The 26,645-nt window shown below is 43.4% G+C and overlaps 1 protein-coding gene across 8 annotated transcripts in view; it reads left to right on the forward strand.

Moving 5' to 3' along the window:
* MAPK8IP3 (mitogen-activated protein kinase 8 interacting protein 3) overlaps positions 1 to 26,645 on the forward strand; it is a 184,579-nt gene that overhangs the window by 92,110 nt on the left and 65,824 nt on the right. For 5 of the 8 annotated variants that reach the window (XM_063934640.1, XM_063934643.1, XM_063934642.1 and 2 more), the window contains exons 2-5: positions 18,383 to 18,503; positions 20,665 to 20,735; positions 21,020 to 21,111; positions 22,805 to 22,828. In XM_063934640.1, coding sequence (XP_063790710.1) covers positions 18,383 to 18,503; positions 20,665 to 20,735; positions 21,020 to 21,111; positions 22,805 to 22,828 — 308 coding nt within the window. The remainder of the gene's footprint in view (positions 1 to 18,382; positions 18,504 to 20,664; positions 20,736 to 21,019; positions 21,112 to 22,804; positions 22,829 to 26,645) is intronic. The other 3 variants (XM_063934641.1, XM_063934646.1, XM_063934645.1) reach the window with 1 other exon arrangement.

Here is a 26,645-nt window from a genome sequence, read left to right on the forward strand (position 1 = left end):
ACCTGCTTCCAGCCCAGCTTCCAGCAGTGTATAGCTTCTCTTAAAGGGCCGGTGTCCTTTTCTGCAGTTTACCACTCTCCACCGGTATTATTATTTCACCGCTCTCAAACTCCAAACTTCATTATTATTTCATCGCTCTCAAGTTCGTTTATTATTTAACTGGTTCCAGCCAGTATCCACTCTGTACCAACAACAGTCTGGTTCCAGCCAGTATCCACAGCAGCCGTTTTACCTTCAGCAGCCCAGCCTTTCCTGGAACATCAGCTGGTACGATCCTGGGTTCTCTCCATTGCTACAGTCAGGCCTGGTAAGGACTTTCCAACTAGAAGATTATAAGAACTGTCTCACACTACCAGTGCCTGTGGCCCTTGCCACCCTGTAGTACCCAGGAATTGTATTTATCCTCTGTTGACTTTTATGTTTCCTTTTACTGCTGCTGTGTTACGGAGTTTGTCATAATAAACATCATTGACTTTTATCCTGGTTGTCGTGGTCACGCCTTCGGGCAGTTATTCTACATGTTACTTACATGTCTAGGGGTCTGATACAACCTCCCAGGTTCCGTTACATCTCAGCCCCTACAACTGAGGCTGCCTCCCGTCAGCTCAGGCCCTCAGTTGTGACATCATGGTTTTAGGATTTTTATCGGTGGAAACACAGGTGGAATGATTACTGACACAGCAAAATAAATGAACTCACCTGCAAATGATTAAAGACATCCAGAAAACATGACCTGTTGGGGGTACTTGAGTTGAGAACCACTGCAGTATTAAATGAATAAAATGCCATATATAATCCCAGAGGCTGGGGGCAATATCACGTTTTTGTATTTTTCTCCTAAGACATTTATTAGGCGTTACATCTGCAGTTCTGATAATGGACAGCTTGGTGACAGTGATTTGATGGTAGATGTGAAAGCTGTCAGTTTGCCTAATGTTCGGTTGATGTCTGGCACAATGATTGTTGCCAATAAGAAGGTTAGCTAGGAATGTGCGAGGATTTGTGCATCACACTGCAGCTCCTGTATACATCACCGTCTGTGGTATCCTAACAGGGACAGGGCCTAATTCAGACCTGATCGCACAAGCAAAATCTCTTTCTAATGAGCAAAACCATGTTGCGCTGCAGGTGGGGCAGATATAACATGTGCAGAGAGAGTTATGGCCCCTACACATTTGACAATTTCCGCCAAGGTGCCCGACGGCTGATACGGCCGACCCGGCGGTGGGAGTGGGGGAGTGACAGGAGGAGTGAAGTTTCTTCACTCCCTGACGTCACCCGGCCCCACAGCCCTGCATGCTAATATGGACGATATTGTCCATATTGGCTTGCAGGTATAAGCGACTCGGCACCAACGATGAACGACCACGGAGCCGCGCATCGTTCATCATTGGTGCCTACACACAGAAAGATATGAACAATTTCTCGTTCATTACTGAACGAGATTGTTCATATCAGCCGCACACATAGGCCAGTGTGTAGGGCTATTAAGATTTGGGAGGGTTAATTTGTTTCTGTGCAGGGTAAATACTGGCTGCTTTATTTTTACACTGCAATTTAGATTTCAGTTTGAACACACCCCACCCAAATCTAACTCTCTCTGCACGTTATATCTGCCACACCTGCAGTGCACATGGTTTTGCCCATTAGAGAAAAAGTTTGCTGTTGTGATCAGGTCTGAATTAGGCCCACAGTTTCCAGCCATGCCTGTGAGTCATCCAGGGCGCATTAATTCACTTCTGATCAGAATACATTACAGTGTCAAAGTCAGAAAAATATCTCTATGCACACTACCATATTTGCACCTCACACAGGTCCGTGCTGCGCATGCGTACGCTCTCCCGTACGTGCGCATACTCAGTCGCGGGCACCCGCAGGCGCACGGTATGCGTATTTACGGTAGAGTTTATGTGATCGTAGCGTGCGACTCAATCGTTACATATTTTCACTATATAATGTATTTTGTAGATCATGGTCCCTTTGATAGATTCTGAAAGTTTGGTTAATGTAGAATGTTCATGAACAGAGAGATCCCTCTTTGTTTGATACGAAGGGACAGACAGGAGTAATACAGTGGTGTTTAGTACCCATCGGAAGAGTATTTAATTAGCAATATTCCGGTGTTGGTTTGAAGCAGATTAATCGCTCGTGCGAATAGTTATGGACATAAGAAGTTTATGAACATTTACTGTATTTGCACTTACTTATCCATGCGGCGGGAAACCCAGTTTCCCTCCCACCTGAGCTGTTGGAAATAGTCACGGCCCACCTGTATGAATCAACCTATGACCTTTTGTTATAATGCGAGGAGGAATTCCTGTGTCCAATGAACAATGAGATTGTAGGGACCATTGAATTGTATTGTGTGTGGGGCATAAATAGACAAGCCGATCACATCCAGCTCTCACTCTTCAACGGTTATCATTGCTGAAAATCGGGAGCTGGATGTCCAGAGGCGCATGCGATCGTTTCCCCTTGTGCGTAAGTGTTTCTCCGCAACCATATTGTTCTTACTGTTATTGTGGGCCATCTCTCTCTCTCTTCTCCTCTTTCTCTCTTATTTTCCCTTAAAACGTAATTGTATTGTATTGTATTTCCTGTGTAGTTATCTGGTTAGGTAGTCTATGTTATATTGTAGTGTATGACTTGTATTGTGTTAATTCTTTTGCAAGTATATCATTCATAATATATATTTATTAGGCGTTGGACCCTAAGCCCAGGTATCTGTGTATTTCTTATAGTGTTTAGTATTCTCAGAGCGTCGGGGACGCTCAAACAGCTTTTGAGTTAATAAGGTTATACTGTGTTGCATTTACACTCTATCATTACACTAAGGTTTTACTGCATAATATACTGTTTATGGTTTAGATACAAAGGTTTAACATTGTTAGCGTTCAGCGCCGCTGGTGATCTCCTCGTGGTCCCGAGCGTCCGCTACGCTATAGCGAATCATTACGTTAGTCAGCAGCCAATAGCGTGCCTGCCCGTGATCTCTTGGCCGTGAGCGAACGTGACGCTTGAGCGTCTCGACTACGGCTAAGCGATTGCTACGCAACGTGCATACCCTTACGGTACTCCATACGTAAATAGCGTACAGTGTTCTTAGACCTCATAAAGGGTTTTATATAAGATAAATATTCAGCTTTATCAATTGGCGGCTCGCCCGTCCTTCACATATCTGCACTAGGTAATTTCAGCAGACATTATCCAGCAGCAAAGGGCGGGAGGTCAGATTCCTCGCAGTGCTGTTTGGATAAGCGTCTGCTTCGCTTAGTAAAGGGTGCTGAAGGAATCCGGGACCGGAGGTAAGAACAAAACGATAGTGTCCTTTTAAAACTGTTTATTTCTGTCTTGCGTACACACGCACGCATATCTGCATTTCTTTTCATTCGTGTATTTTCATATATCACTCTCCTGTTTGCCATTGTATAATTGATAAACGTACTAAGAGAGATTTGCCGCTATTTCATAGTTTAAGAGTAAAGGTAATATAGGTAAGGTATAGAAATACACACAGCTCTACCTAAAGGTAAAAGGAGAGATTGGCGTGGTGTGCGGTAGATGATCAAGGATCATCTACATTGATAAAACGTGTTAGTTGTGTTACGGTGGACAAAGACTGGTGTACACGTGTCTCTAACAAAGAGAGAGACTCGCGTACGCAAAGGCCGACGCACGCAGCGTAAATTACGCAACGGAGCGTCTGGGTACGCCCACGTAACTCAAGTCACACGATAGTGTTGATTTTTAAGTAACGCAACAAGCGATAAATAACGCAACAGGCGATAAGTAGCGCAAATCTATTTGAAATTTGAAATTTAAATTAACAGATCCTTCTCCTAATTTGTAACACATCTGGTCTATAGAGAAATTTCTGCGCAGAAATAGAAATAGAAACAAAAGTGTACATGTGGTGAGTGAGTGTTTTTACATACATTTATACAATTTTGAGGTTGAACCAAAAGAAATCATCGAGTTCTCGTGAGGTACATACGTGTAAGTGACATGCACGGTGGCTAGGGAGGCATCCTTGGTTAAACATAAAAAAAATTGAGCATTAGAGTATAGCAGACCAGGAGGTCATACTGTAACAGACCAGGAGGTCATAGCAGACCAGCAGGTTCAGGTACAGCAGACAAGGAAGTCCGCTATACAGTCCACAGGCACAACACCTAAAAGGGTTGGTGCAACACCCATATAGGCCATACAAGCTCTTGCTGAAGGAATTCGCAGCCGCAATTTTCGATTCCGCTGGTCGCTCCGTACATAAGATTAGTTGCTTATGTGCTGAACGATTGTACCGCACGTAATTGTGTGCATTAGTAAACCTGACCGGTACTATTTGTGTACGAAGGTCATAAACGCTATTTGTACATTCTGACGTGATTTGTGTAATTTTTTATTTTTACAAAGGGAAGTTCGCTGGTCACTCAGGAATTATCCAACAACCTCACCTTTACTGGAAAGAGTAAGTGTTCTGCGGATATCCCTCGCATGTTCCAGTAAACAAAGGTTAAATAGGTGCCCTGGGTCGAGTACGCCAGCACCATATCGGTGTGATCAGGTCGTATTGGTCGGCGTGGGCAGAGTGAGTAAGGTGCTCGGTAAACCTTACCGTCAACCTATCGTGAATATCTTGGTTTTTTGTAAGGGTCCGTAACACCTGCAAATTATGGGGGCCAGTTGTTCAGGAAGGGGGCGATCAACCTCGGTTCGGGTTGATTCCATAAACCGACCAGTCGGGTCGGCAAGGTACGTAATGTGTGAAAAGTACGGAAGTCACACAGAAGCTTTATGTGATGAATGGGAGAGAATGACAGTACATGACGGGGAGAAATTCCCAAGAGTAGGTAGCTTCAGCACAGAAGTGTTAACGAATTTAAGGAGAAGGATATGTCTCATTAAATCAGCAAAGAGACGAATCAAGCATTATGATTATTTGCAGTTGTGGCAACAGGAGGGTGACATACAGAGAGGATTGGCTCAGGCGGCGGGATCTGGCTCGATCAGGAAACTGATAGCCACGGCCCCACCGCCACCATACATATCAGGAGAGAAATTGGTTGCGGAGAATGACGCACTAAGGTGTAACACACAAACACTTAGCAACTGTGTAAATGTTAAAGATAATGTTAACCAATTAACCAATGCAAGTATTAACCCGTGCAAGTTGTACCCTGTTTTGAACTTTCCTCAGGAGTGTGATCAAGAGGACGAATCGGCAACAATTTCAGCGCTCTCTCTAGCAGCCACCATAGCAGAGACCACAGTAGGCACAGCTCCACCCCCGAGATTAGTAACAAAGGCCCCTAGCGGAGGGATAGGTGAGGTCGTATCAACGGGTAAGTACGGCACCATACACTATGCTGAAACTATTTCACCACAGCCTGTAGAATCTACACAGAATGAGGTTGTTAGAGTTAATCCTGTTAAGGTAATAGTAGTTCCAAATGGGAAAACAGACACTTCAGGAGTCACTCCTGTTAGGAACATTGCCATGTATAGCCCATTTTCCCGAATGGAATTAAGGACCATAGTGTCTGAATTCCCTGACCCTAGAAAAGACTTAGTTGCCAGCCAAAAATACATCAGAGACCTAGGTAACACGGTAGAGCCCAACAACAAAGACTGGCAGATATTGCTGAGAGCATGTTTACCCTCCAATGTTGACGCAACTCAATTTTTAGCTGACTGTGGATTAGATCAGGATGTACCTCTTACAGAAGTGTACAACAAAGACAATGTAAAAAGAATAAGCTTACAGTTAAAAGAGTATTTCCCAGCGGTAGTTAAATGGAACAAGATATTCTCCATTAAACAAAAGGAGTCAGAAACAGCTACAGAGTATTTTCACAGAGCATTATTAGAGATGGCAAAATACACAGGCATAGAGGACATTAAAACAAACATAAACCATCGAGAAGTAGCAGTATCGGTACTGATGGATGGTTTAAAAGAGTCATTAAAGACTAGGGTACAGACCACACAACCATGTTGGCGAGGTCTGTCTGTGGCTACTTTGAGAGAGGCTGCTATTGATCACGACCGGAATATCACCAGACACAGGGAACAACAAGGTGATAAGTTAATGGCAGTAAGTATACAGGCCTTGACCACAAAACAGCCTGTGTTAATATCACCAAACCCTGTGGGTAAGTCAAATGTGGTAACATGTTATTCTTGTCACAAACAGGGACACTTTGCACGAGACTGTAGATCGAGAAATATACAAAAATCTTAACAACCCCCTAGACAACGACACGACACGCGACATTGGGATCAGGGTCCGCAGAAACGGAGTTATGAGCCACATGCAGGGGAAACAAAAAGATATCCCCCGAACAGAGACTGGCAAGCCTCTGGTAGCTCCCAATTAACTCCATCACAAGTAGTTGCTGCCAGCGGGATTCAGGGAGGTCACCATACCCAATAGGGGTGTGGCCATACCTGTAATCTGCAGCCAGTAAAATTGATTGCAAGCCTTGGAAGTGAACCAGAAATTGCAATCAATGTAGCTGGTAAATCATTAAACTTTCTTGTAGATACAGGGGCGGCCAAATCAGTGATAAATTCGACAGTGGGCATGAGAACCACTGGTAAGACAATTCCAGCCATAGGGGTAACGGGGGTAGTCCAGCACTACCCTGTTAGCAAACCAGCCGAGATTACAATAGGGCCTTTACATACCAAGCATTCCTTTTTGCTGGCTGCATCGGCACCGACTAATCTCCTGGGTAGAGACTTACTGTGTAAAATGGGGTGCGTCATTTATTGTACTCCTGAAGGTGTATTCTTGGACATACCTGAGAATCACGCTCAGGAAGTGCGAGACATGTTAGACTCCCCATCAAAATTAATGTCACATACCATTATGACAAATAGGACTCCCTCCCAAGTAGAAGAAATGACATCTCAGATACCAGAGTCACTTTGGACTAAAGATGGACAAGACACTGGATTAATGGCAAACGTAGCTCCGGTAGTTGTACAAGTAAAAGATGGTAGGATAGCTCCAAAAATCCCACAGTACCCTCTGAAGCCAGAGGTGGAGTTAGGAGTTTACCCAGTAATAGAGCGCTTGCTACAACAGGGCATTCTGGTAAGAACGTCCAGCACTGCCAATAGTCCCATCTTCCCTGTGAAAAAGAGTGGGGGGAGGGGTTACCGGCTAGTGCAGGATCTAAGGGGGATTAACAAAATAGTTGAGAGTCAGTTCCCCGTAGTGCCAAATCCAGCTGTCATCCTAATGCAAATCCCTCCCACTGCGAAATTTTTCACTGTTATTGACCTCTGCTCCGCTTTCTTTTCGGTACCTCTGCACCCTGACAGCCAATATTTGTTTGCATTTACATACAGAGGAGTCCAATACACATGGACTCGATTACCACAAGGATTCATAGATAGTCCAAGTATATTTTCCCAGGCTTTGCATGATTGTTTACAGTCTTTCCAACCAGTGAGTGGATCAGTATTAATACAGTACGTGGATGATCTACTACTGTGTTCTGATTCATTGGAAGCATCCCTGAAGGATACGAAACAGCTCCTGTTTCATCTTTCAGACACAGGACACAAGGTTTCCAAAGACAAGTTACAATTATGCCAAACTAGGGTAAAATATTTGGGACACTGTCTAACACAAGGACTGAGACACCTGACCGCTCATAGAATTCAAGCAATTAGAGACATGACTCTGCCACAAACCCAGCAACAGATCAGAACGTTTTTAGGAATGTGTGGGTATTGCCGTAACTGGATCCCAGGGTTTTCCATTCTAGCGTTACCCTTGCAGGAGATGGTCTCCTCAAACAAACCTGATCGGATTTCGCATACAGACGAGTCTGAGACAGCATTTGAGAGACTTAAACAGTGCCTAACGCAGGCACCAGCATTAGGTATGCCAGACTATGGGAAACCCTTTGAGCTATACGGAACAGAAAGTGCTGGTTGCGCGGCAGGCGTACTAACCCAAAAGCACGGTGATGCCAGCAGGCCAGTAGCCTATTACAGCGCTCAGCTAGACACGGTAGCGCGATCCCTCCCCACATGCTTGCGAAGCGTTGCTGCGATAGCATTGCTAGTAACGAAAAGCGATGATGTCGTGCTAGGTCACAACCTCACAATTCATACACCACATGCAGTGTCAGCCTTGCTGAATTCTGCCCAAACCAGGCACGTCTCATCAGCGCGGTTTACAAGATGGGAATTGGCACTAATGGCCCCCGTAAACATCACCATAAGGAGATGCAGTGCATTAAATCCTGCAACATATCTCCCAGGTGTGCCTGGACAGGCACAAAGGGTGGAGGATGAGAGTGGTGGGGAAGGAGGATTTAATACAAAGGAAGACACACATGATTGTATGGAATATTTGACCCAAAATTTTACCGCAAGGCCTGACATCAGTGACAACCCACTGGAAGATGTAGAACTTACGTTCTACACGGACGGTAGTTGTCATAGACAGTCAGACTCGGGAGACTTGTGTACTGGATACGCAGTCGTAGATGACCAAGGCACCATAGAAGCGGAACCGCTAGGCCCACCTCACTCAGCCCAGGTTGCTGAACTGGTCGCCCTAACCAGAGCATGCGAATTGGCTAAGGGCAAATCAGCCAATATCTACACCGACTCTAGATACGCATTCGGGGTAGTCCATGATTTCGGAGCCCTATGGCGCCTCAGAAATTTCATGACGGCAGCTGGTACACCGGTAGCGCATGCAGCTCACATAAAAAGGCTTCTAACAGCGATACAGGAACCCGACAGAGTGGCTGCTATCAAATGTAAAGCACACACATATAGCCAAGACCCAGTATCACTTGGTAACAGCCGAGCAGACGAAGCTGCTAAGTTAGCAGCTGCTACCCCCAGACAGACAGACACCACACAACTGATGGTATTTAATACCATCAACACACAGAAGTTGTGTGAGATGCAAAATTTGTGTTCCACACAGGAAAAGGCAGTCTGGAAGGCAAAAGGATATGGCCAGGAGTCCTCAGGACTCTGGACGGATGGACACGGTAAACCAGTGGCCCCCAGAGCATACCTTCCATGTTTAGCTGAGGCAGCTCACGGGCTGACTCATCTGGGCAAGGAAGGGATGTGCAAGTTGGTAAGAGCATATTGGTGTGCCCCAGGATTTTCATCTCATGCGAGTAAAAGAGCAATGTCATGCCTTACCTGTTTGAGAAAGAACATCGGAAAGGCAATACCTACAGAACCATCTCATATCCCACCTGCCGGCGGCCCTTTCCAGGTAATACAGATTGACTTTATTCAATTACCCCCTTGTCGAAATTTGAAATATGTACTTGTTTGTATAGATGTTTTCTCAAATTGGGTCGAAGCATTTCCGGCGGCCACAAATACCGCTATGTTTACTGCTAAGAAAATTGTGCAGGAATTTGTATGTAGATACGGTATCCCTAGAATTATCGAAAGTGATAGGGGTACCCATTTTACAGGTGATGTCTTTCAAGGAATGTGTAAATTGATGGGAATTGATAGCAAGCTGCACACTCCATACCGTCCACAGGCGAGTGCGAAAGTGGAAAGAGTGAACAGCACTATTAAAAATAAACTGAGTAAAGTGATGGCAGAGACAGGATTGACATGGCCAGAAGCTTTACCCATTGTACTGTACAGCATCAGAACCACTCCCAGGTCCCCTCTTAATCTGTCTCCCTTTGAAATCTTGTTTGGTCGACAACCGCATGTTATGATTAACCCTCAGGATGATTTGAAGTGTAACAATGAAGTGACTGTAAAATACTTGATTAACATGAGTAAACAGTTAAGGAATCAAAATGATAATCTGAAGTTAGTGATTCCTGATTTACCAGATAGTAATTGTCATGACATTGAACCTGGGGATTATGTAATGATACGGAATTTTCTACGCTCAGGTTGCCTTATTGACAGATGGGAAGGACCATACCAGGTCTTATTGACTAGCACTACAGCATTGAAGGTTGCTGAGAGAGAGACTTGGGTTCATTCGTCCCACTGTAAGAAGGTTGCTGATCCAGAGAGGTCCCGTGATAAGGAACAGACGGTAGAGGTTGTATCACTGGAGTGTCTGTTCCAGGAGGATTGAGGCGGCACCTGAGCATTGAAAATCACAAGACCAAAAGCAGTTGTCGATCCCCTGTTCCCTTTTATTGTTTTTCTCCAACTTCCCATCCCCTCTCCCTCAAATTATTTTTTCCCCCTTCTCATTCTTCTCCGTTTCCTCCTACAAGATGGACTTGCCCCAAGAGACTGTGATCCGGATTTTCCTGTTGACCATGATGTTGACCAGAGCAGTCTGTTCCGGCGAGAGTACCATGGAGGTCGAGAGAGGTTCTGGAATGGGTTCTGATGATAAAGATGGAGGCGTAGTTTTCCAAGAACAACTTAACCAACAAGTAAAGGCGAGTATCAGAAAACGATCCGATAGCATTGACCATAGAAGGAATTGTGAAGGATTGTTAGCTGAAGAAAACTGTATCTGTCGGCTCTGTAACAATGTCATTGAGGATGGGTGCATAAAGAAATGCCAATCCAGTTTTAATATTCATATGGACCGGCATCCATTGAGTGACTATCACTCCTTAGTGGGTAGTGTGTTAAATAAAACAGATTGTTGGGTATGCTCTCAAGTACCTCAAGGTCATAGCAAATCAGGGCTAGTACCATTTCCTTTAACGTTAGGGGAGGTACTTGAGTTAAGTGGTGGGAGACCAGTGGACAGGAGGTTTAATATCTCCAGCCCTCCTAGTTTGAAGCTCCACCAATACCATGTGGATAGGTCCCTATTATGTTTTAACATCTCCAATCCCCGAAAGCCGGGAAATTGGGAAGTGTCATGGAGTAATCAAACCATGACCTTTTCGCATAGAGCAGATAGAATGCCTACAGATACAGAGCTTATACGCCACATAGCCAGTAGAGGAAAATCTTTCCGGTATAGGTATACCTTAGGAAATAGGATTACGAGAGTTGGAGAGGTATCACCAGGATACTGTGCACATATCGTACAACCTGATACGTGTACTAAGCAGATGGAAGAATTAGGGTTAGGAGATTTCACATGGAAGGTGTGTAATATGGTTATGTCCTACTCCGTCCCATATGTTCTCCCCGATGATGCATATTTCATATGCGGGAGAAAGGCGTATAAGTGGCTTGCCCCAAACTCTGAAGGATTGTGTTATATTGGAAAAGTACTGCCTGAAGTAATGACTGTATCACATGACAAAATGAAAGACATACACCGTGTTGCCCAAACTCCTTATACTCACACCCATTACGAGCACGTAGTTAAACGGCACCTGATAGAAAGAACAGAGCATCCGGCCTCTGACATGATCCATGAATCCACCGGGATTCAGTTTTCTAATCGCGTTAGACATCACTCGCACCACCAGAGGAGTGCTGAATTATAAATACATATCTGCACTTGCAAATTTGTTAGATAATATCACTGAAATGTATGATGACACGTTTAGGTATACTGGAAGAGAACTTCAAGCTTATAAAACAGAACTGGTACAGCATAGAATGGTTCTTAATTACCTCACAGCAGTGACAGGCGGATATTGTGTCACACTGGCAACACAATACGGCGTGAAATGTTGCACATATATTACGAATAGCACCGAGGATCCGGTCGAGGTCATAGACCAAAAGATGGACGATATTCTCCAACTGAAGTGGGAATTTCGCAGGAGACACAATCTCACTCTTGCTGCTGTAGGTAATGAGCTGACTGGTTGGGTGTCATGGTTGAACCCGCGAAATTGGTTCTCTGGTTTAGGAGACTGGGCTCAAGGAGTCATAATGGATGTTGGGAAGTTTCTCCTATGTATCTTAGGTGTTATCATAACGATTGGTTTGATATTTAGATGCGGTCAGGCTTTAATGAAGTGCAATCGTCGTACTAGGGTAATGAGTTTAAGGAGTGAGGAAACTGTAATTCCCATGGATTTGATTTATGACCCAAATGTAGAAACAATGATGTGATGAAAATGCGATTTCTACGGTCCGTTTCTTTCACCTGTTTTTCCGTTTCCTCCAAGGTAAAAAGACCCACTTGGACGACGAATTTGATGAGCCGATATACAGACAACAGATGGATTAAAGAAGAAGTTTTGACAACCTTATACACAGATTTTTGATGAACTATGCCATGGATCCCCAGTTTCCCTAGAAATTTTAAAATTACGCTAGCCCAACACTTTTGTAAATCTATGGACATTGACAGCTTTTGCTCGCACCTTATGGGCAAAAGCACAAAGAAGACTGCAACCAACAGACACCAAACAAGACCTCAATCGACGAATGTACATTTACCTGACATAGAATACCACCGCATTTACCGTAATTATGTCTTTTCTTCATTTCTACAACCCTCAGGTAATGACACACATAGTCGATAGGGAATACAGGCACAGATATCAGCAATCACATATCTCCCCCATTCATGTATCATCAACTAAAATGTGCTCCCCCATTTTGTTACAACCAAAGCCGAAAAGAGCTCGGTAAAGTTTGACAGCCCATCCACAGACCCGTACCACGGGATAAGAAGGAATTCAAATGTATACTTCGCAATACCTCGAAGCTTGATTTAAAACACGTACGGCACGATGATACATGACCCCCAAGCACGGATTCATACACACATGCTTCTGCTATCTCACTAGGTCATACCCTTTTTTTTCCTACCTTCTCCTCTCCTCCCCTACCCAACCATGTAAATGTATTAACCCCTGACATATATTTTTCTCCTTTTGAAATGTTTTAGAAGGTGGCAGTTATTGTTGACTGCCAAAGGGTGGACTGTCAAAGTCAGAAAAATATCTCTATGCACACTACCATATTTGCACCTCACACGGGTCCGTGCTGCGCATGCGTACGCTCTCCCGTACGTGCGCATACTCACAGTCGCGGGCACCCGCAGGCGCACGGTATGCGTATTTACGGTAGAGTTTATGTGATCGTAGCGTGCGACTCAATCGTTACATATTTTCACTATATAATGTATTTTGTAGATCATGGTCCCTTTGAGAGATTCTGAAAGTTTGGTTAATGTAGAATGTTCATGAACAGAGAGATCCCTCTTTGTTTGATACGAAGGGACAGACAGGAGTAATACAGTGGTGTTTAGTACCCATCGGAAGAGTATTTAATTAGCAATATTCCGGTGTTGGTTTGAAGCAGATTAATCGCTCGTGCGAATAGTTATGGACATAAGAAGTTTATGAACATTTACTGTATTTGCACTTACTTATCCATGCGGCGGGAAACCCAGTTTCCCTCCCACCTGAGCTGTTGGAAATAGTCACGGCCCACCTGTATGAATCAACCTATGACCTTTTGTTATAATGCGAGGAGGAATTCCTGTGTCCAATGAACAATGAGATTGTAGGGACCATTGAATTGTATTGTGTGTGGGGCATAAATAGACAAGCCGATCACATCCAGCTCTCACTCTTCAACGGTTATCATTGCTGAAAATCGGGAGCTGGATGTCCAGAGGCGCATGCGATCGTTTCCCCTTGTGCGTAAGTGTTTCTCCGCAACCATATTGTTCTTACTGTTATTGTGGGCCATCTCTCTCTCTCTCTCTCTTCTCCTCTTTCTCTCTTATTTTCCCTTAAAACGTAATTGTATTGTATTGTATTTCCTGTGTAGTTATCTGGTTAGGTAGTCTATGTTATATTGTAGTGTATGACTTGTATTGTGTTAATTCTTTTGCAAGTATATCATTCATAATATATATTTATTAGGCGTTGGACCCTAAGCCCAGGTATCTGTGTATTTCTTATAGTGTTTAGTATTCTCAGAGCGTCGGGGACGCTCAAACAGCTTTTGAGTTAATAAGGTTATACTGTGTTGCATTTACACTCTATCATTACACTAAGGTTTTACTGCATAATATACTGTTTATGGTTTAGATACAAAGGTTTAACATTGGTAGCGTTCAGCGCCGCTGGTGATCTCCTCGTGGTCCCGAGCGTCCGCTACGCTATAGCGAATCATTACGTTAGTCAGCAGCCAATAGCGTGCCTGCCCGTGATCTCTTGGCCGCGAGCGAACGTGACGCTTGAGCGTCTCGACTACGGCTAAGCGATTGCTACGCAACGTGCGTACCCTTACGGTACTCCATACGTAAATAGCGTACAGTGTTCTTAGACCTCATAAAGGGTTTTATATAAGATAAATATTCAGCTTTATCAACAGGATTATGGATTGTACTTCATACTTGTTTGGCCTGATCAACACACTGGATCAGATTCAAGTTTAGAATCTCAATAAGATAATATTACAATTCAGTTGAGTCTCCCATATCTGATATGCTTGGGACCAGAAGTATTTTGGATATTGGATTTTTCCATGTTTTGGAATATTTGCATACGGTAATGAGATAACTTGTGGATGGGACCCAAGTCTGGACACAGAATGCATTTATGTTTCATATACACCTTATACACACAGCATGAAGTGTAATTTTATACAGTATTTTTAATACTTTTGTGCATTAAACACTGTGTACATTATTTTGTGCAATTAAGATTGTGTACACTAAATGATCCGAAAGCAAAGGTGTCACTATGTCATTCACCCTCCACAAATTCTATATTTGATTACAGGCTAAATCAATCACTGTGAATTTACAAAACTAACCACAATTTAATTAAAGGATCAGTTTCCCACATCCCAGTACCATATGATTCCTATCAGAACATTTCTAATAAGGCCTGAATGGTCTTACACAGAGGTTCCTCACTGTATGCTGCCATATTTCTGTGCAAATCCATTCAGCATCCAAATACACTGACTTGAATGGATAAGTAAACTGGGCTGTCAAAAGTAAAGTATTTTCAAGCTGACTGTGGCTTGCTTCCCTTACCTGTCTGTATACTACAATATTATGATATAGGTGTGGTATATTATGTCACCATCGATAGAACGTCGATGTTCGACAAGTTTACATTCGCTTTAAATCTAACTCTAATCCTGACCCTGTCCGCTGCTTAACCCTGACTGCCCTCTAACCCTAATCCAACCCTAGCCCTAAAATTGCCTGTTGACATTCTGGCTGTCGACATTTAGAATATGTTGACATTGTGAATGTTCAAATAATTTCTCATTTCTGACAGGCAGGTCACAGAGAGTATCGTCTGAAGTATACTCATCACCATCAGTGCCATTGCCATGTGGTGTCCCACAAGGTTCTATACTATCCCCCATGCTTTTTGCAGTATACATGCTCCCGCTGGGTGAAGTAATCAGGCTCCATGGCCTGGTCTACCACTGCTATGCAGATGATACACAACTGTACTTGTCCTTTGCTCCGGGCACTGATAACCCAATAGCAACCCTAAATGGCTGTCTAGCTGAGCTCCAGGAGTGGATGAGCGCCAGTTGGCTGCGACTGAACCCGGATAAAACAGAGGTCCTTATGATAGGACCGCAACATCAAAGGACAAGACTGCAGCATTGCCAACCAACTGGACTTACACTTGGGGATTCAGAATTACTGACCAGTGATCGTGTGCAGAATCTTGGCGTTGTCCTGGATGGTGGCTTGACACTTAAACATCAGATATCAGCCACAATCAAATCCTCAGTCTTTCACCTGAGGAACATAGCCAGAATCAAGCACTTAATTCCCTCAGATGATCTGCCAAAAGTCATACATGCATTTGTATCATCTCGTTTAGACTACTGTAATGCCCTCTACCTTGGTCTACCAGCAAAAGAATTGCACCGCTTACAGCTGGTGCAAAACACAGCTGCCAGGCTGTTAACCAACCAGCCCCGTTCTAGCCACATAACACCCATACTCTACTCCCTTCACTGGCTGCCTGTAAGATGGCGAATCATCTCCAAGATTGGCTTACTGAGTTTCAAAGCACTACATGACCAGGGCCCAAGGTACCTGAAGAAGCATCTGATCCCATACTGCCCCACTCGATTACTGCGATCTGTAGATGAAGTACTTTTAGCAGTACCTAGAATCTCCCGTAATTCATCTGGGGGTCAGGCTTTTAGTCATGCGGCTCCGACTCTATGGAACTCACTTCCCCGCACAGTGCGAGAGGCCCCAACTATAGAATCCTTCAAAAGTAGGCTCAAGACTTTCCGGTTTACTCAAGCATCTCATAATGTCCCTTTATTATCTACATGCTCCTGTATTTTATGAAAAGCTGTTCTGTACTTCATTGTTTCAGTACTATATTATGCTATGTATCTGTTAAGCGCCTTGAGTACTATTAGATAAAGAGCGCTATATAAATAAAATTATTATTATTATTAACATCATAACTACATACCTATCATCATCTACCTTTTCAGGAACATACTCGGGTCTGAGAGGATGAATTAACCATAGACGTGCGTGCGTTTAATTGTTGGCGAATGGTATTCATAGAATGCATAGGAAGCTGTCTGTTATTTTGTTTTTATTGAGCTTTTTCATGACACCTATGAAATAGAAATATAGCGCAACCTGCAGCCTGCAACAAGGTACTGCACCCTATTGTGCTACAGACATTTCACAGATTGCTTTCTTTAAATTGGGGATTACAGTGCTTGTAATTTTTGATCTTGGTCTTTCACATTTAAGAGACATCCGCATGGCATCTCCTTATAAGCAACAGCTGAGACTATAGAGCTCAAAGAACGGTAGCAAATAATGTTTTTCCTTTTTAGGCATACACACAGGTACCTTTTACACTTTAAAAAGTTTACTTTTAGGGGATTTAAGTCCGTATTAAACACACCATTGTGATGGCTCTATAAATGGGCACTCAGGTGGTCTAGTTTTCGCACAACAGTATTGGCTGTTTTCATACCCATTATATGAAGCCTATTGCTCTGCCTGCTGTATTTATGGATGACTTACATGTCCTATCACAGACGGTTGTGTCTATGTTACCTTCGTGATCAGGACCTGGAAGTGACAAAACGAGTGGGCAGGAGAGAACTTCCGCCCACAGCACCTAAATGTTTTCTTCGTTCTCCGTTCGTTTGGGGTAAAAAAAAAAATTCTATGCAGCATTGGACCCTCGCTTCGCTCGCTTTGCTTCGGGCTCGGTGTCTTGCTCCGCTCCGCTTCACTCGCCACAGGTTACTATTCCAAATAGATTGTGACATGGACCCAAGGGGTTATGGGAAAGGTCCTCTCCACGAAGGTAAACTAGACTCTACCTCTCACAGACTGGCCTGTACACGTGCACTTCCTCACAAGCATTTGATTCGCATCTTTTTCGATATGTTCTGCTTGCAGCATTCAGAGTAATAAGCGCTCTGCAATATACGATGGCGCTTTATGCGAGGGCTCAGTAGTTACACCTGCCAACATGTATAGCAGCTGCAGCCAGAGTGGTATGGTAGAGGTCGCTCAAGAAGGGGACATGGCAATGGCACAGAGTGTACTAGTAACGGATGCGTGCTGAGTGCTTCTAACACACTAAATTGCCTCGCCATGTTCTAGGGATGGCCATCAAAGAGTTGTGGCAATGCCACCATTGCATCATTCTTTGCAATATCATGTAACATTATCTATTAACCAATCAGTGGTTTAACCATTGACGCAATTGTAGTGCACGTGCTCAGTGGACAGCTGTAGTTTGTGCATGCATTAAGGAGCTCGGGCTATGGACAGGGGCAGATTTAGGGGTCAGGGCGCCCTTAGGCACAACAGTAATGGGCGCTCCCTCTGCCTAATTTTATTCTTTTCATTGATTGGTTATGAACTTCTTTTGATGATTGAAAATGTATTATAATATAAAAAAGCCATGAACTATGATATTTAATTTTACTTTTTAATCATGTAAACCTATGTAATATGTAGGGCAGGTTACAGGGGCATACTGTGCATGTCCTACCCATTTACACTCTACTCAGGATCTAGCCACCATCTAGCTGCAGTGTTACTGACACACAGTGTTGACATAATTTCAGTACATGTGGCATCATCTGACCAGCCATACCTCAGTGGCGGTCAAGAGTATTGGTTCAGAAAACCAAATTACTGCCTCCACTGGTGATGGTTAGCATGGCATTTTTACATAACTTTTAAATTAATTCAGGATGAGTTTCACAAGAGTGGAGTTGTGTGTGTGTGTGTGTGTGTGTGTATGTATATATAATATATATATATATATATATATATTTACCATGAGGAAACTATGACTGACTTCCAGATGAAAATAACTGTAGTGACATCATTTGTACGGGAGCAGTTATAGCATTGAGTAGCATATTTGACAATGTTATCAATATAACGATAAGAAGAATCAGACAGACTGCTGTTCTAACCCATCTGCCCATGGAATGGGGGAAATAGTTTCACCTATGCATGTTTGCTTTTTGTTTCTTGCAGAAATTTATTGAGTTTGAAGATGCGCTGGAGCAGGAGAAGAAAGATCTCCAGTGCCAAGTGGAAAGCCTTGAATTTCAGTCCCGGCAGCTGGAGCTGAAGATCAGGAACTATGCTGACCAAAGTACGCTTTCTTATGTGTTGGGGTACAGTCCTTTCCTTCAACATCCAACTAGTCGCTCTGACTTTTCACCCATCTTTGAGTAAAATAAGTTCACCTACAATAGGTTGGGTAGAGGGCAAGGCCAGGGTGATCATAGAAATGGATAGGTCATGGCAATTAAATTATTATCAGTTCCTTAAATGCCTGTAAAATTAAATTAGGAGGGCATCCTGTGCTATTTGTAAATGTAAATATTCCCATACCAAGGCAGAATTGTAAATGCACTTTTGTGGAGCAGCCATTTTGTAGCCAGTATCTATGTGCATGCAGCGTATCAATTCTCTAGTAGTGATGACTCTAGTTCCTAGTGAAATGTTAGGTTTGTGAGTAATGAATTGATCTGGTTCAGCCCTCAGATTGGCTGCCTCCACACTCTAGGCAACAGGTGCATTATTATTATTACTGTTTATTGTGGTCACACATTCTAGCGGGATCCGGTCTGCATGACAGCATTTGGGATGCCAGCAGTCGGAATCCTGATACTTGTCAGAAGACCGATGCTAGCATCCCGACATGGATCACAATGCCGGCGCCAGAATGCCGGCATCCTGATCATAAGTATGCCGGGGCAGGTTAGGGGCAGGCTGGGAAGGGGGGGGGCTTTAGAGTCAGGCTGCGGGGAGGGTGGGTTAGGATGGTAGACGAGGAGGGTTAGACTACTTACCTACCAGGTGTTGGGATTCTGCGTGTCGATATGCCGCTGACGGTATTTGGACCTCCGGCATCCCAAGAGCAGGGATCCCGATACCATCCCATTCTAGCAAATCCAGAAGTCGTCTTAAAAAGGGTTTTAGGAGGGGTGGTGGTTTGGGGTGGGGGAAATTTTATCAAATCTTGTAAAATGACAATTATACCCAGTAGCAACTCCAGAGGTGGGTCTGCAGCACAGTCCAAAATTTATATAGAGGAGCCACACCTACTGCCACCCCAAATGCTGCCAAACATCGCCGCCTGGGACTCACTGGCTGTAGGTGTGGCTCCCTTATTTGAATGATGGACCTCTGGAGTCACCAATAACAAAATCATGCATTGTAAGTGATTGCCCCTTTAAAAAAACATCAGAGGTCGCCAGAGGTGTGGGATGCTGCCCGATCTCTGACTTTTTTTAAAGGGACATTGACATCATGCCCAATATCTCCAAGAGTTTGCAAAGGGATGACCAGGTTATAAACTGGGTCCAGCTTGCAGTGTGAACACGGTTTCAGGTAGCTGTGACGTTGCTTGAAATCGCGTTCAATAACCCAGGTTTTTAGTCTAATATGGGTATTAGTAGTTGATTGGTTGTAAAACAGTATGGGCAACAGGCAGCCTTGGGGTACTCCAAGCCTTCACCTGTGGCCTCATTCTCTTCCCTGCTTTATTGTAAGATTTGTTTGTTATAAGCCTTCACCTGTGGCCCACCGCTCTGTCCTGTCTCAGATCTGTTTGTTCTAACTTGTAGCACTTTCATGATCAAAGTTTTGTGCTAAATCATTGTGATTAAGTGTAATGAGGGCGCCCATGTGTATCAGATTGCCAATCACTTGTGTAAAGTGAACAATACCTGTCCTATGATGGATCTACATAGAGGACTTATAGGGCCTAATTCAAGGTTGATTGCAAAAGCAAAATCTTCCTCTAATGGGCAAAACCGGCTTGGTATCTATATACTGGCGCCCGTCATCCCAAGAGGGAGAATAGGTGTCTGTATCCTGGCGGTCGGGATCCCGGCGCCGGGATCCCGACAACCGGGATATTGAATGCATCCCGGCAAAACCATCTGCACTGCAGGTGGGGCAGATGTAACATGTGCAGAGAGAGTTAGATTTGGGTGGGTTATATTGTTTCTGTGCAGGGTAAAACTGGCTGCTTTATTTTTACACTGCAATTTAGATTTCAGTTTGAACACACCCCACCCAAATCTAACTCTCTCTGCACATGTTATATCTGCCGCCCCTGCAGTGTACATGGTTTTGCCCATTAGAGGAAGATTTTGCTTTTGCGATCAACCTTGAATTAGGCCCATAGTAAGACATTTATTTTCCACAATGTTCCCTCCCCAGCTTTCTTCAGTGGCTCTTTGGCTTAGTAATTGTAAAGTTTGTCACTGATTCTGAATAGTTCTGTCTGCAACTTCTCCCAGTTTCTAGATTAGAAGAACGGGAATCGGATATGAAGAAGGAGTACAATGCCTTACACCAGCGGCATACGGAGGTGAGTGAGAGCAACTTTGCTATAAAACTGCATGTTATATAATGAATATAAAGGAATGTTTTATTGCTTCCTGTAAAGAACTTTATCATCGCAGCCTTAAACCGTATCCAGTCAAGTCATTGGTTTTATACACCTCCCTGTCAGTTGTATATTTCCTTGTAATTTCTCTTTTAGAAACTATGATATGGATTGCATGATATGGAATGCAAGAATTTGATTTCTCAAGTCCAGTAATTATTTATTGTGTGACAATGACTAAGGCAGCCATTTTGTTTACCTCTTAGATGATCCAGACATACGTGGAACACATTGAACGGTCCAAACTGCAGCAAGTAGCTGGAAATAGCCAATCCGATGGCGGCGTCACAGGCAGAAGGTGGTAATTGAAGTGCCTGATAAATTTCTGTGTACTAATGATCAATATATGTGTGGAAACTCAATTTATGAAGGCAAAGTTATACTTTCCACTTAAAACTCAAAGTAGCCCATAGACAGCAATAGCCATAAAGGAAATGGGAGAACAGGTATGGGATCTGTTATATGGAATTATTAGGACGTTTTTTTTTATTTCCTTTTTTTGTTTGGCGCACCATACCTTCAAAAATAACAAGTGTCATTTAAAAATGGCCCACAATGCCCCTTGCACCACCCTCCTCAGAGGGATTTATGGGAGGTGGTGCTTGTCAGTGTGTGTCACATGATCACTAAACTGCAGCAGTATTTTACTTTTTTGGGTAATGGCTTGTCGGATAAGAGATCCCATACCTGTACATGGAATATTATAAGAATGTATTATATCACGCTGTTAGATGCAATCAAGTGCTTTCTGTCTCATTTACATTGAGGAGTTTGAAGTGTACAGTGACATAGGGGGGCATTTACTAAGCAGTGATAAGAGAGGAGAAGTGAGCCAGTGGAGAAGTTGCCCATGACAACCAATAAGCACTAAAGTAACATCTATCATTTGCATACTATAAAATGAGAAAGAGGCGCTGATTGGTTGATGGGGCAACTTCTCCACTGGCTCACTTCTCCGCTCTTATCACTGCTTAGTAAATGTCCCCCTCAGTTTCATTTAAAATGCAAAAAACTAAATGATATTATTATAAACGAGGGCTAGACCGCATAATTATGGCACAGCAGTGGGAATGTAGATGTATTCCAGTTGTAAACATGTTTAAGTTCCTATGGGGTTTATGTACTAAGCTTTGAAGAGAGATAAAGTGGACATATATAAAGTACCAATCAACCAGCTCATGACATTTTTCAAACACAGCCTGTAACATGGCAGTTAGGATCTGATTGGCTGGTATTTTATCTCTCTCCACTAACTCTCTCAAAAACTTAGTACACAGGCCCCTATATTTTGTTGACCCAGAAAACCTGCTTACAGAGACAGATGGTTATCTATCTATCTATCTATCTATCTATCTATCTATCTATCTATCTATCTATCTATCTATCTATCTATCTATCTAATCACTTGTTTCATTATTAAACCATTATTCCTACATTTACACACAAAAGCTACGGTATATCAAAATTATATAATACTACATTAATTAGATATAGATAAACAAAACAACCAGAGTTCTGTCAGTGGCTTGTTTCCTATATGTATTTTAGCTAAAGTTATGGATGTTGTGAAAATTATACAATAGGGAGTGAAGGGACCTTTATCTACAGTAAATGTATAATAATTAGATATAAATCAACAAAACAACCAGGTTTCTTGTGGCTTGTTACCTGTTTTTAGCTAGTTAATAAAGTTATTGATGTGAAGATTTCACTGTAGGTAAAGGGACCTATGTCTATGTGTGTATGTAAATATTGTTTCTCACTATATTTTATGTACTGAAGGCTGCATGCGATACAGTTATACACATGCATCTTGGTCACACACGGCTCCCAATTTGTAAAGCACTGTAATCTGCAATATCCGTTGTCATGCCGGCTCATATTCTTTATTTTTATGCATGCATTGCGCATCTAACCGCTGTTTTCTTGTCTTGCTTCTCGTGCTGTGGCCGCTGTGTTTTGGGTATGTTGTCTGTGAATTGTCACTGCAGTCATCGCCAGTCATGGAGAAAGAGGTAAATGTCTCTCTCGATGTGTGAATGAGAACAGGGGTTTATTTACCGAGGTATATCAGCTGGCAATCACAGGATAAATTGTGCTAAAAGTTGCACTTTTTATCCCTTTGATATTTGGCAAGCATGGTGCATTTATTTTAACTTGCAACTTAACCATGGTCCATTGAAAGAATAAAGGCGGGGGATGTTAAGTTTTAATAACCCCTGTACTAAATCCCCTATCTTTCTCCCCCATTTGGTCTATTAAGTCGCCGCGCCCATATATAGATGGGAGCAATCCTGATCTTCTTCTGTTCAGATTGGCTCTATGTCTGTGTAGCAGAAGGTTCAGACACGGCAGCACTATCACTACCTATTAGGACCGATGTGTCGGATTCCTCCTGCTACGGAGAGAGCCGACCAGTGCTGAGGCCGATGTGAGTGCTGGGACCCTACGAAGTACAGAAAATAGTGGCTGCTTATGGTATAGCACAACAAACTATTGTTGTGAAAGGATGGGGATTATTTTACTGTAGGGTATCGGTCGTTGGATAGACACAACTTAGGTCGACAGTCATTAGGTCGACCATGGAAGGTCGACATGCATTAGGTCGTCAGGGACAATAGGTCGACATGGTCATTAGGTCGACATGTACTAGGTCGACAGGTCAAAAGGTCGACATCATTTTTTTTTTTTTTTACTGTTTTTGGCGTCGTTTTCTTCGTAAAGTGACGGGGAACCCCATTTAGTGCACTGTGTCCCTTCGCATGGCTCGCTTCGCACGCCATGCTTCGGGCAAGGTTTCCAATCGTAGTCCACGTGGATTTTTAAGTATGAAAAAATGAAGATTTCCCCCCAAAAAAACCTCATGTCGACCTTTTGACCTGTCGATCTAGCATATGTCGACCTATTGACCATGTCGACCTAATGACTGTCGACCTAAGCTGTGTCGACCTAACAGCCGTATCCCTTACTGTAAGTGGGAATATATATATTTTTGTTCATGAGGTAAAGTCTAGGAAGGAATACAAGCCAGTCACAAAGCAGAAACCTTCAAGATCAGGAGCTAGCCATTAATTGGATTATATACCGTCCAATATGACTCCTTCCACCAAATACAAAATGCTCTGCTCTTGGATTTACTTACTTTATGGGGTCAATTCAATTAGGAGAGAGAGGCGAGTTGCCATTGCAACGGCATAGAAACGCCACCTCCGGCAATGGGGACTTGCCATACGGCACAATCTCGACTCTTGGCTCTATGTGGGCAGCCCCATGGGAGTGTGAACAATAATCCAGGAGTTTGGAGGTACTGTAAGTATGGCATAGAGCTGCACTTACTCACAACTCTATCACGCCTAAATGAATTGACCTCTATGATTTGCAGTCACTTGTGTTAAGAACACCCTTTTTCATTAATGAAACAGTCCAACACAGGAGAGGGCAATCATACATTATGAGGGAGCAGAGAATTATTTCGTAACTTTGCACCTGATGGAAGGAGTCATGTTGAAGGGTCTGCTGCGGCCATCATTTCTAGAATGGCATTCTGCTGACGTCACAAGCATGGTGCTATACAACGGCCCATCTGCTCTTTCCTGTCCATGAGTCAGTACTGCCCTGCTTTTTATTCTGGAAGCAAATTATTACTCTACTCTCAGATTCCGCAATCCCTGAAATGTTGATCTAATAAACTTGGAAGAAATCTAGGCGCACTTGTGCTGTGGACTCGCTAACAGCTAATCTGACGGGCATCTTATGGACCTGATTCACGGCTGATGTTTTCACAATTGAGCGATTATCGCTGGTCTGCGCATTACATCACTGCTGTGTGCACATGCGACGATTGAATTGCGATTACGCTCATCATGAGGATTCATTCGTAAGTAATTGGGGCATGTATCAGCCACCACCGTCTCCGGTGTCTCAGTTGTGGTAGCCATTCTGGTTGACCATGGACTTAGTCAGGTAGTTGGTGTTTCCAGGATCTGCGTCGATGCTACGAATGTGTACGCGGTTGCGGCCAGCTGTGAAGGCTCTGGTGGGCGTCTCTGTACAAATCCTAGCAGGTGTTACATTAGCATATCTTCAAGCTTCCTCTGGGTCAAAAATCGCATCTGCGGCAGCATTAGTGTAAAATGATGAATCTAGCCCCATAATAACGTTGCGTCCGATTCCAAATAGTTTCGGTACAAGTTTTGCTTATAAGGTTTATTTGGCTTTTGCTTATTGCAGAATGGCAAATCCCTCTCTGCTTTATTTCCTCAGACTTGGCTTTTGTGGAACTACAGGCTACATTGACCACACTCAAGGGAAGAGGTATACCACCCTGGAGAGAGAGAAAGTGCAAAAGTTGCTCAAAGCAATCAGAACCTGACATTTTAAAGACTGTGCTCGATAAATGAAAGCAGGTGATTGGATTCCTTGGGCAACTTCTCCACTCTATCTCTCTCCAGGGGCTATATGTACCAAGAGCTCTTCAGTGGGTTGAAGCTGAAAATTGAAAGCTGCACTAGCATTCAGTGTAAAGCACACCGGGCTTCACACTGAATGGTAGTGCTGCTTTAAATATTCAGGGCCACATTTATCAATTAATATAAATACCAGCGGTATGTTTAGTTTAGTATAACTGCAATATTAAAGAATATGGCGTTGGTATTCAGCATTACTTACCTCTCTGACGAGGTCCAATCATGTCTCACTCCTCTGCACACGTCCTCTGCTCTGTTGCTGGAAGCCTAAGGCTGCCGGTGACAGGCTTATGTGTCATTCGCATGCACGACACCCAGTCTGCGAATATGCTTGACAGTTTCACCCGGCGGGGATCCAGCAATGCCTGAAAGGCTTCACTGAAGCTTCACTGAAGCCGGAAAAGTGTCCCTTTTCCCCCCAATGGGGACCAGGGCAGCCATCAAAAAGGGACTGTGGGGACTTGTGTCCCGGGCCCTTGCAGAGAGGGGGACTCACCCCTGGCTCCTACAGACAAATCCCTGGAGAGCTGCACCAGGCTATAATACAACAGTAGACTGATGCGCAGGGAGGACTTCTTAAAACAAGTCTTCGCTGTACATCAGCTCTTTGTGAACTTTTCCTGTAGGTCCACAATGCTAAACCTATATGTAACATCACAATGTATGACATCACATAGGGGTGGAGCGGTGCTACAAAATGTTTTGGGGGTTTTTTTCGGGGGGAGGGGCCCTGTCTATTTTGCCAGTCCCGAGACCCACAATTTCTGATGGCAGCCTTGATGGGGACCATACTGCTCTCACTATCTAAAAAGGGTGCTAAAGGGGTTATGTCTTTCTGATAAATGGGGCCCTCAGTTCTAACCCACACTTTGTAAATATAGCCCCAGGGCTTGATACATATCCTCTGCAGCCTCTGTCTAGCAAGACATGTTGGGACTTGTAGTAGCACAACAAAAGAGACACGCCGGTCTCTGTCTAAAATGGAGTGATAATTTACAAAATAACAGCCTGTTGAGACTAATAGTAGTACAAGATATACATGACGTTAAAAAAAATGCATTGGACATTTTATTTTTGCAAATGTGACTGTTTTTGTCAGCACAGCCTTATTACACCCATTAATGTATGTCAGATGTTTTGTGTAACATTTTGTGAATGTTTGGTGTGAACAGAAAAATATGTGTCAGCAAGTGTAATCATCTCACCTCAAAGTACTGTCTACTGTCACATTTGGATTACCCCCGTTAATGTAGACCTGTAACTTACACACAGCAGAGGCAGCCATTTTGTTGGTTACACTAATACAATGATATTGTGGTCTATTAATTCACATAGAACCAGTACCTCATAAACATGTCAGGCAGGC

This window comes from Pseudophryne corroboree, chromosome 7, assembly GCF_028390025.1.
Source record: "Pseudophryne corroboree isolate aPseCor3 chromosome 7, aPseCor3.hap2, whole genome shotgun sequence".
NCBI lineage: Eukaryota > Metazoa > Chordata > Amphibia > Anura > Myobatrachidae > Pseudophryne > Pseudophryne corroboree.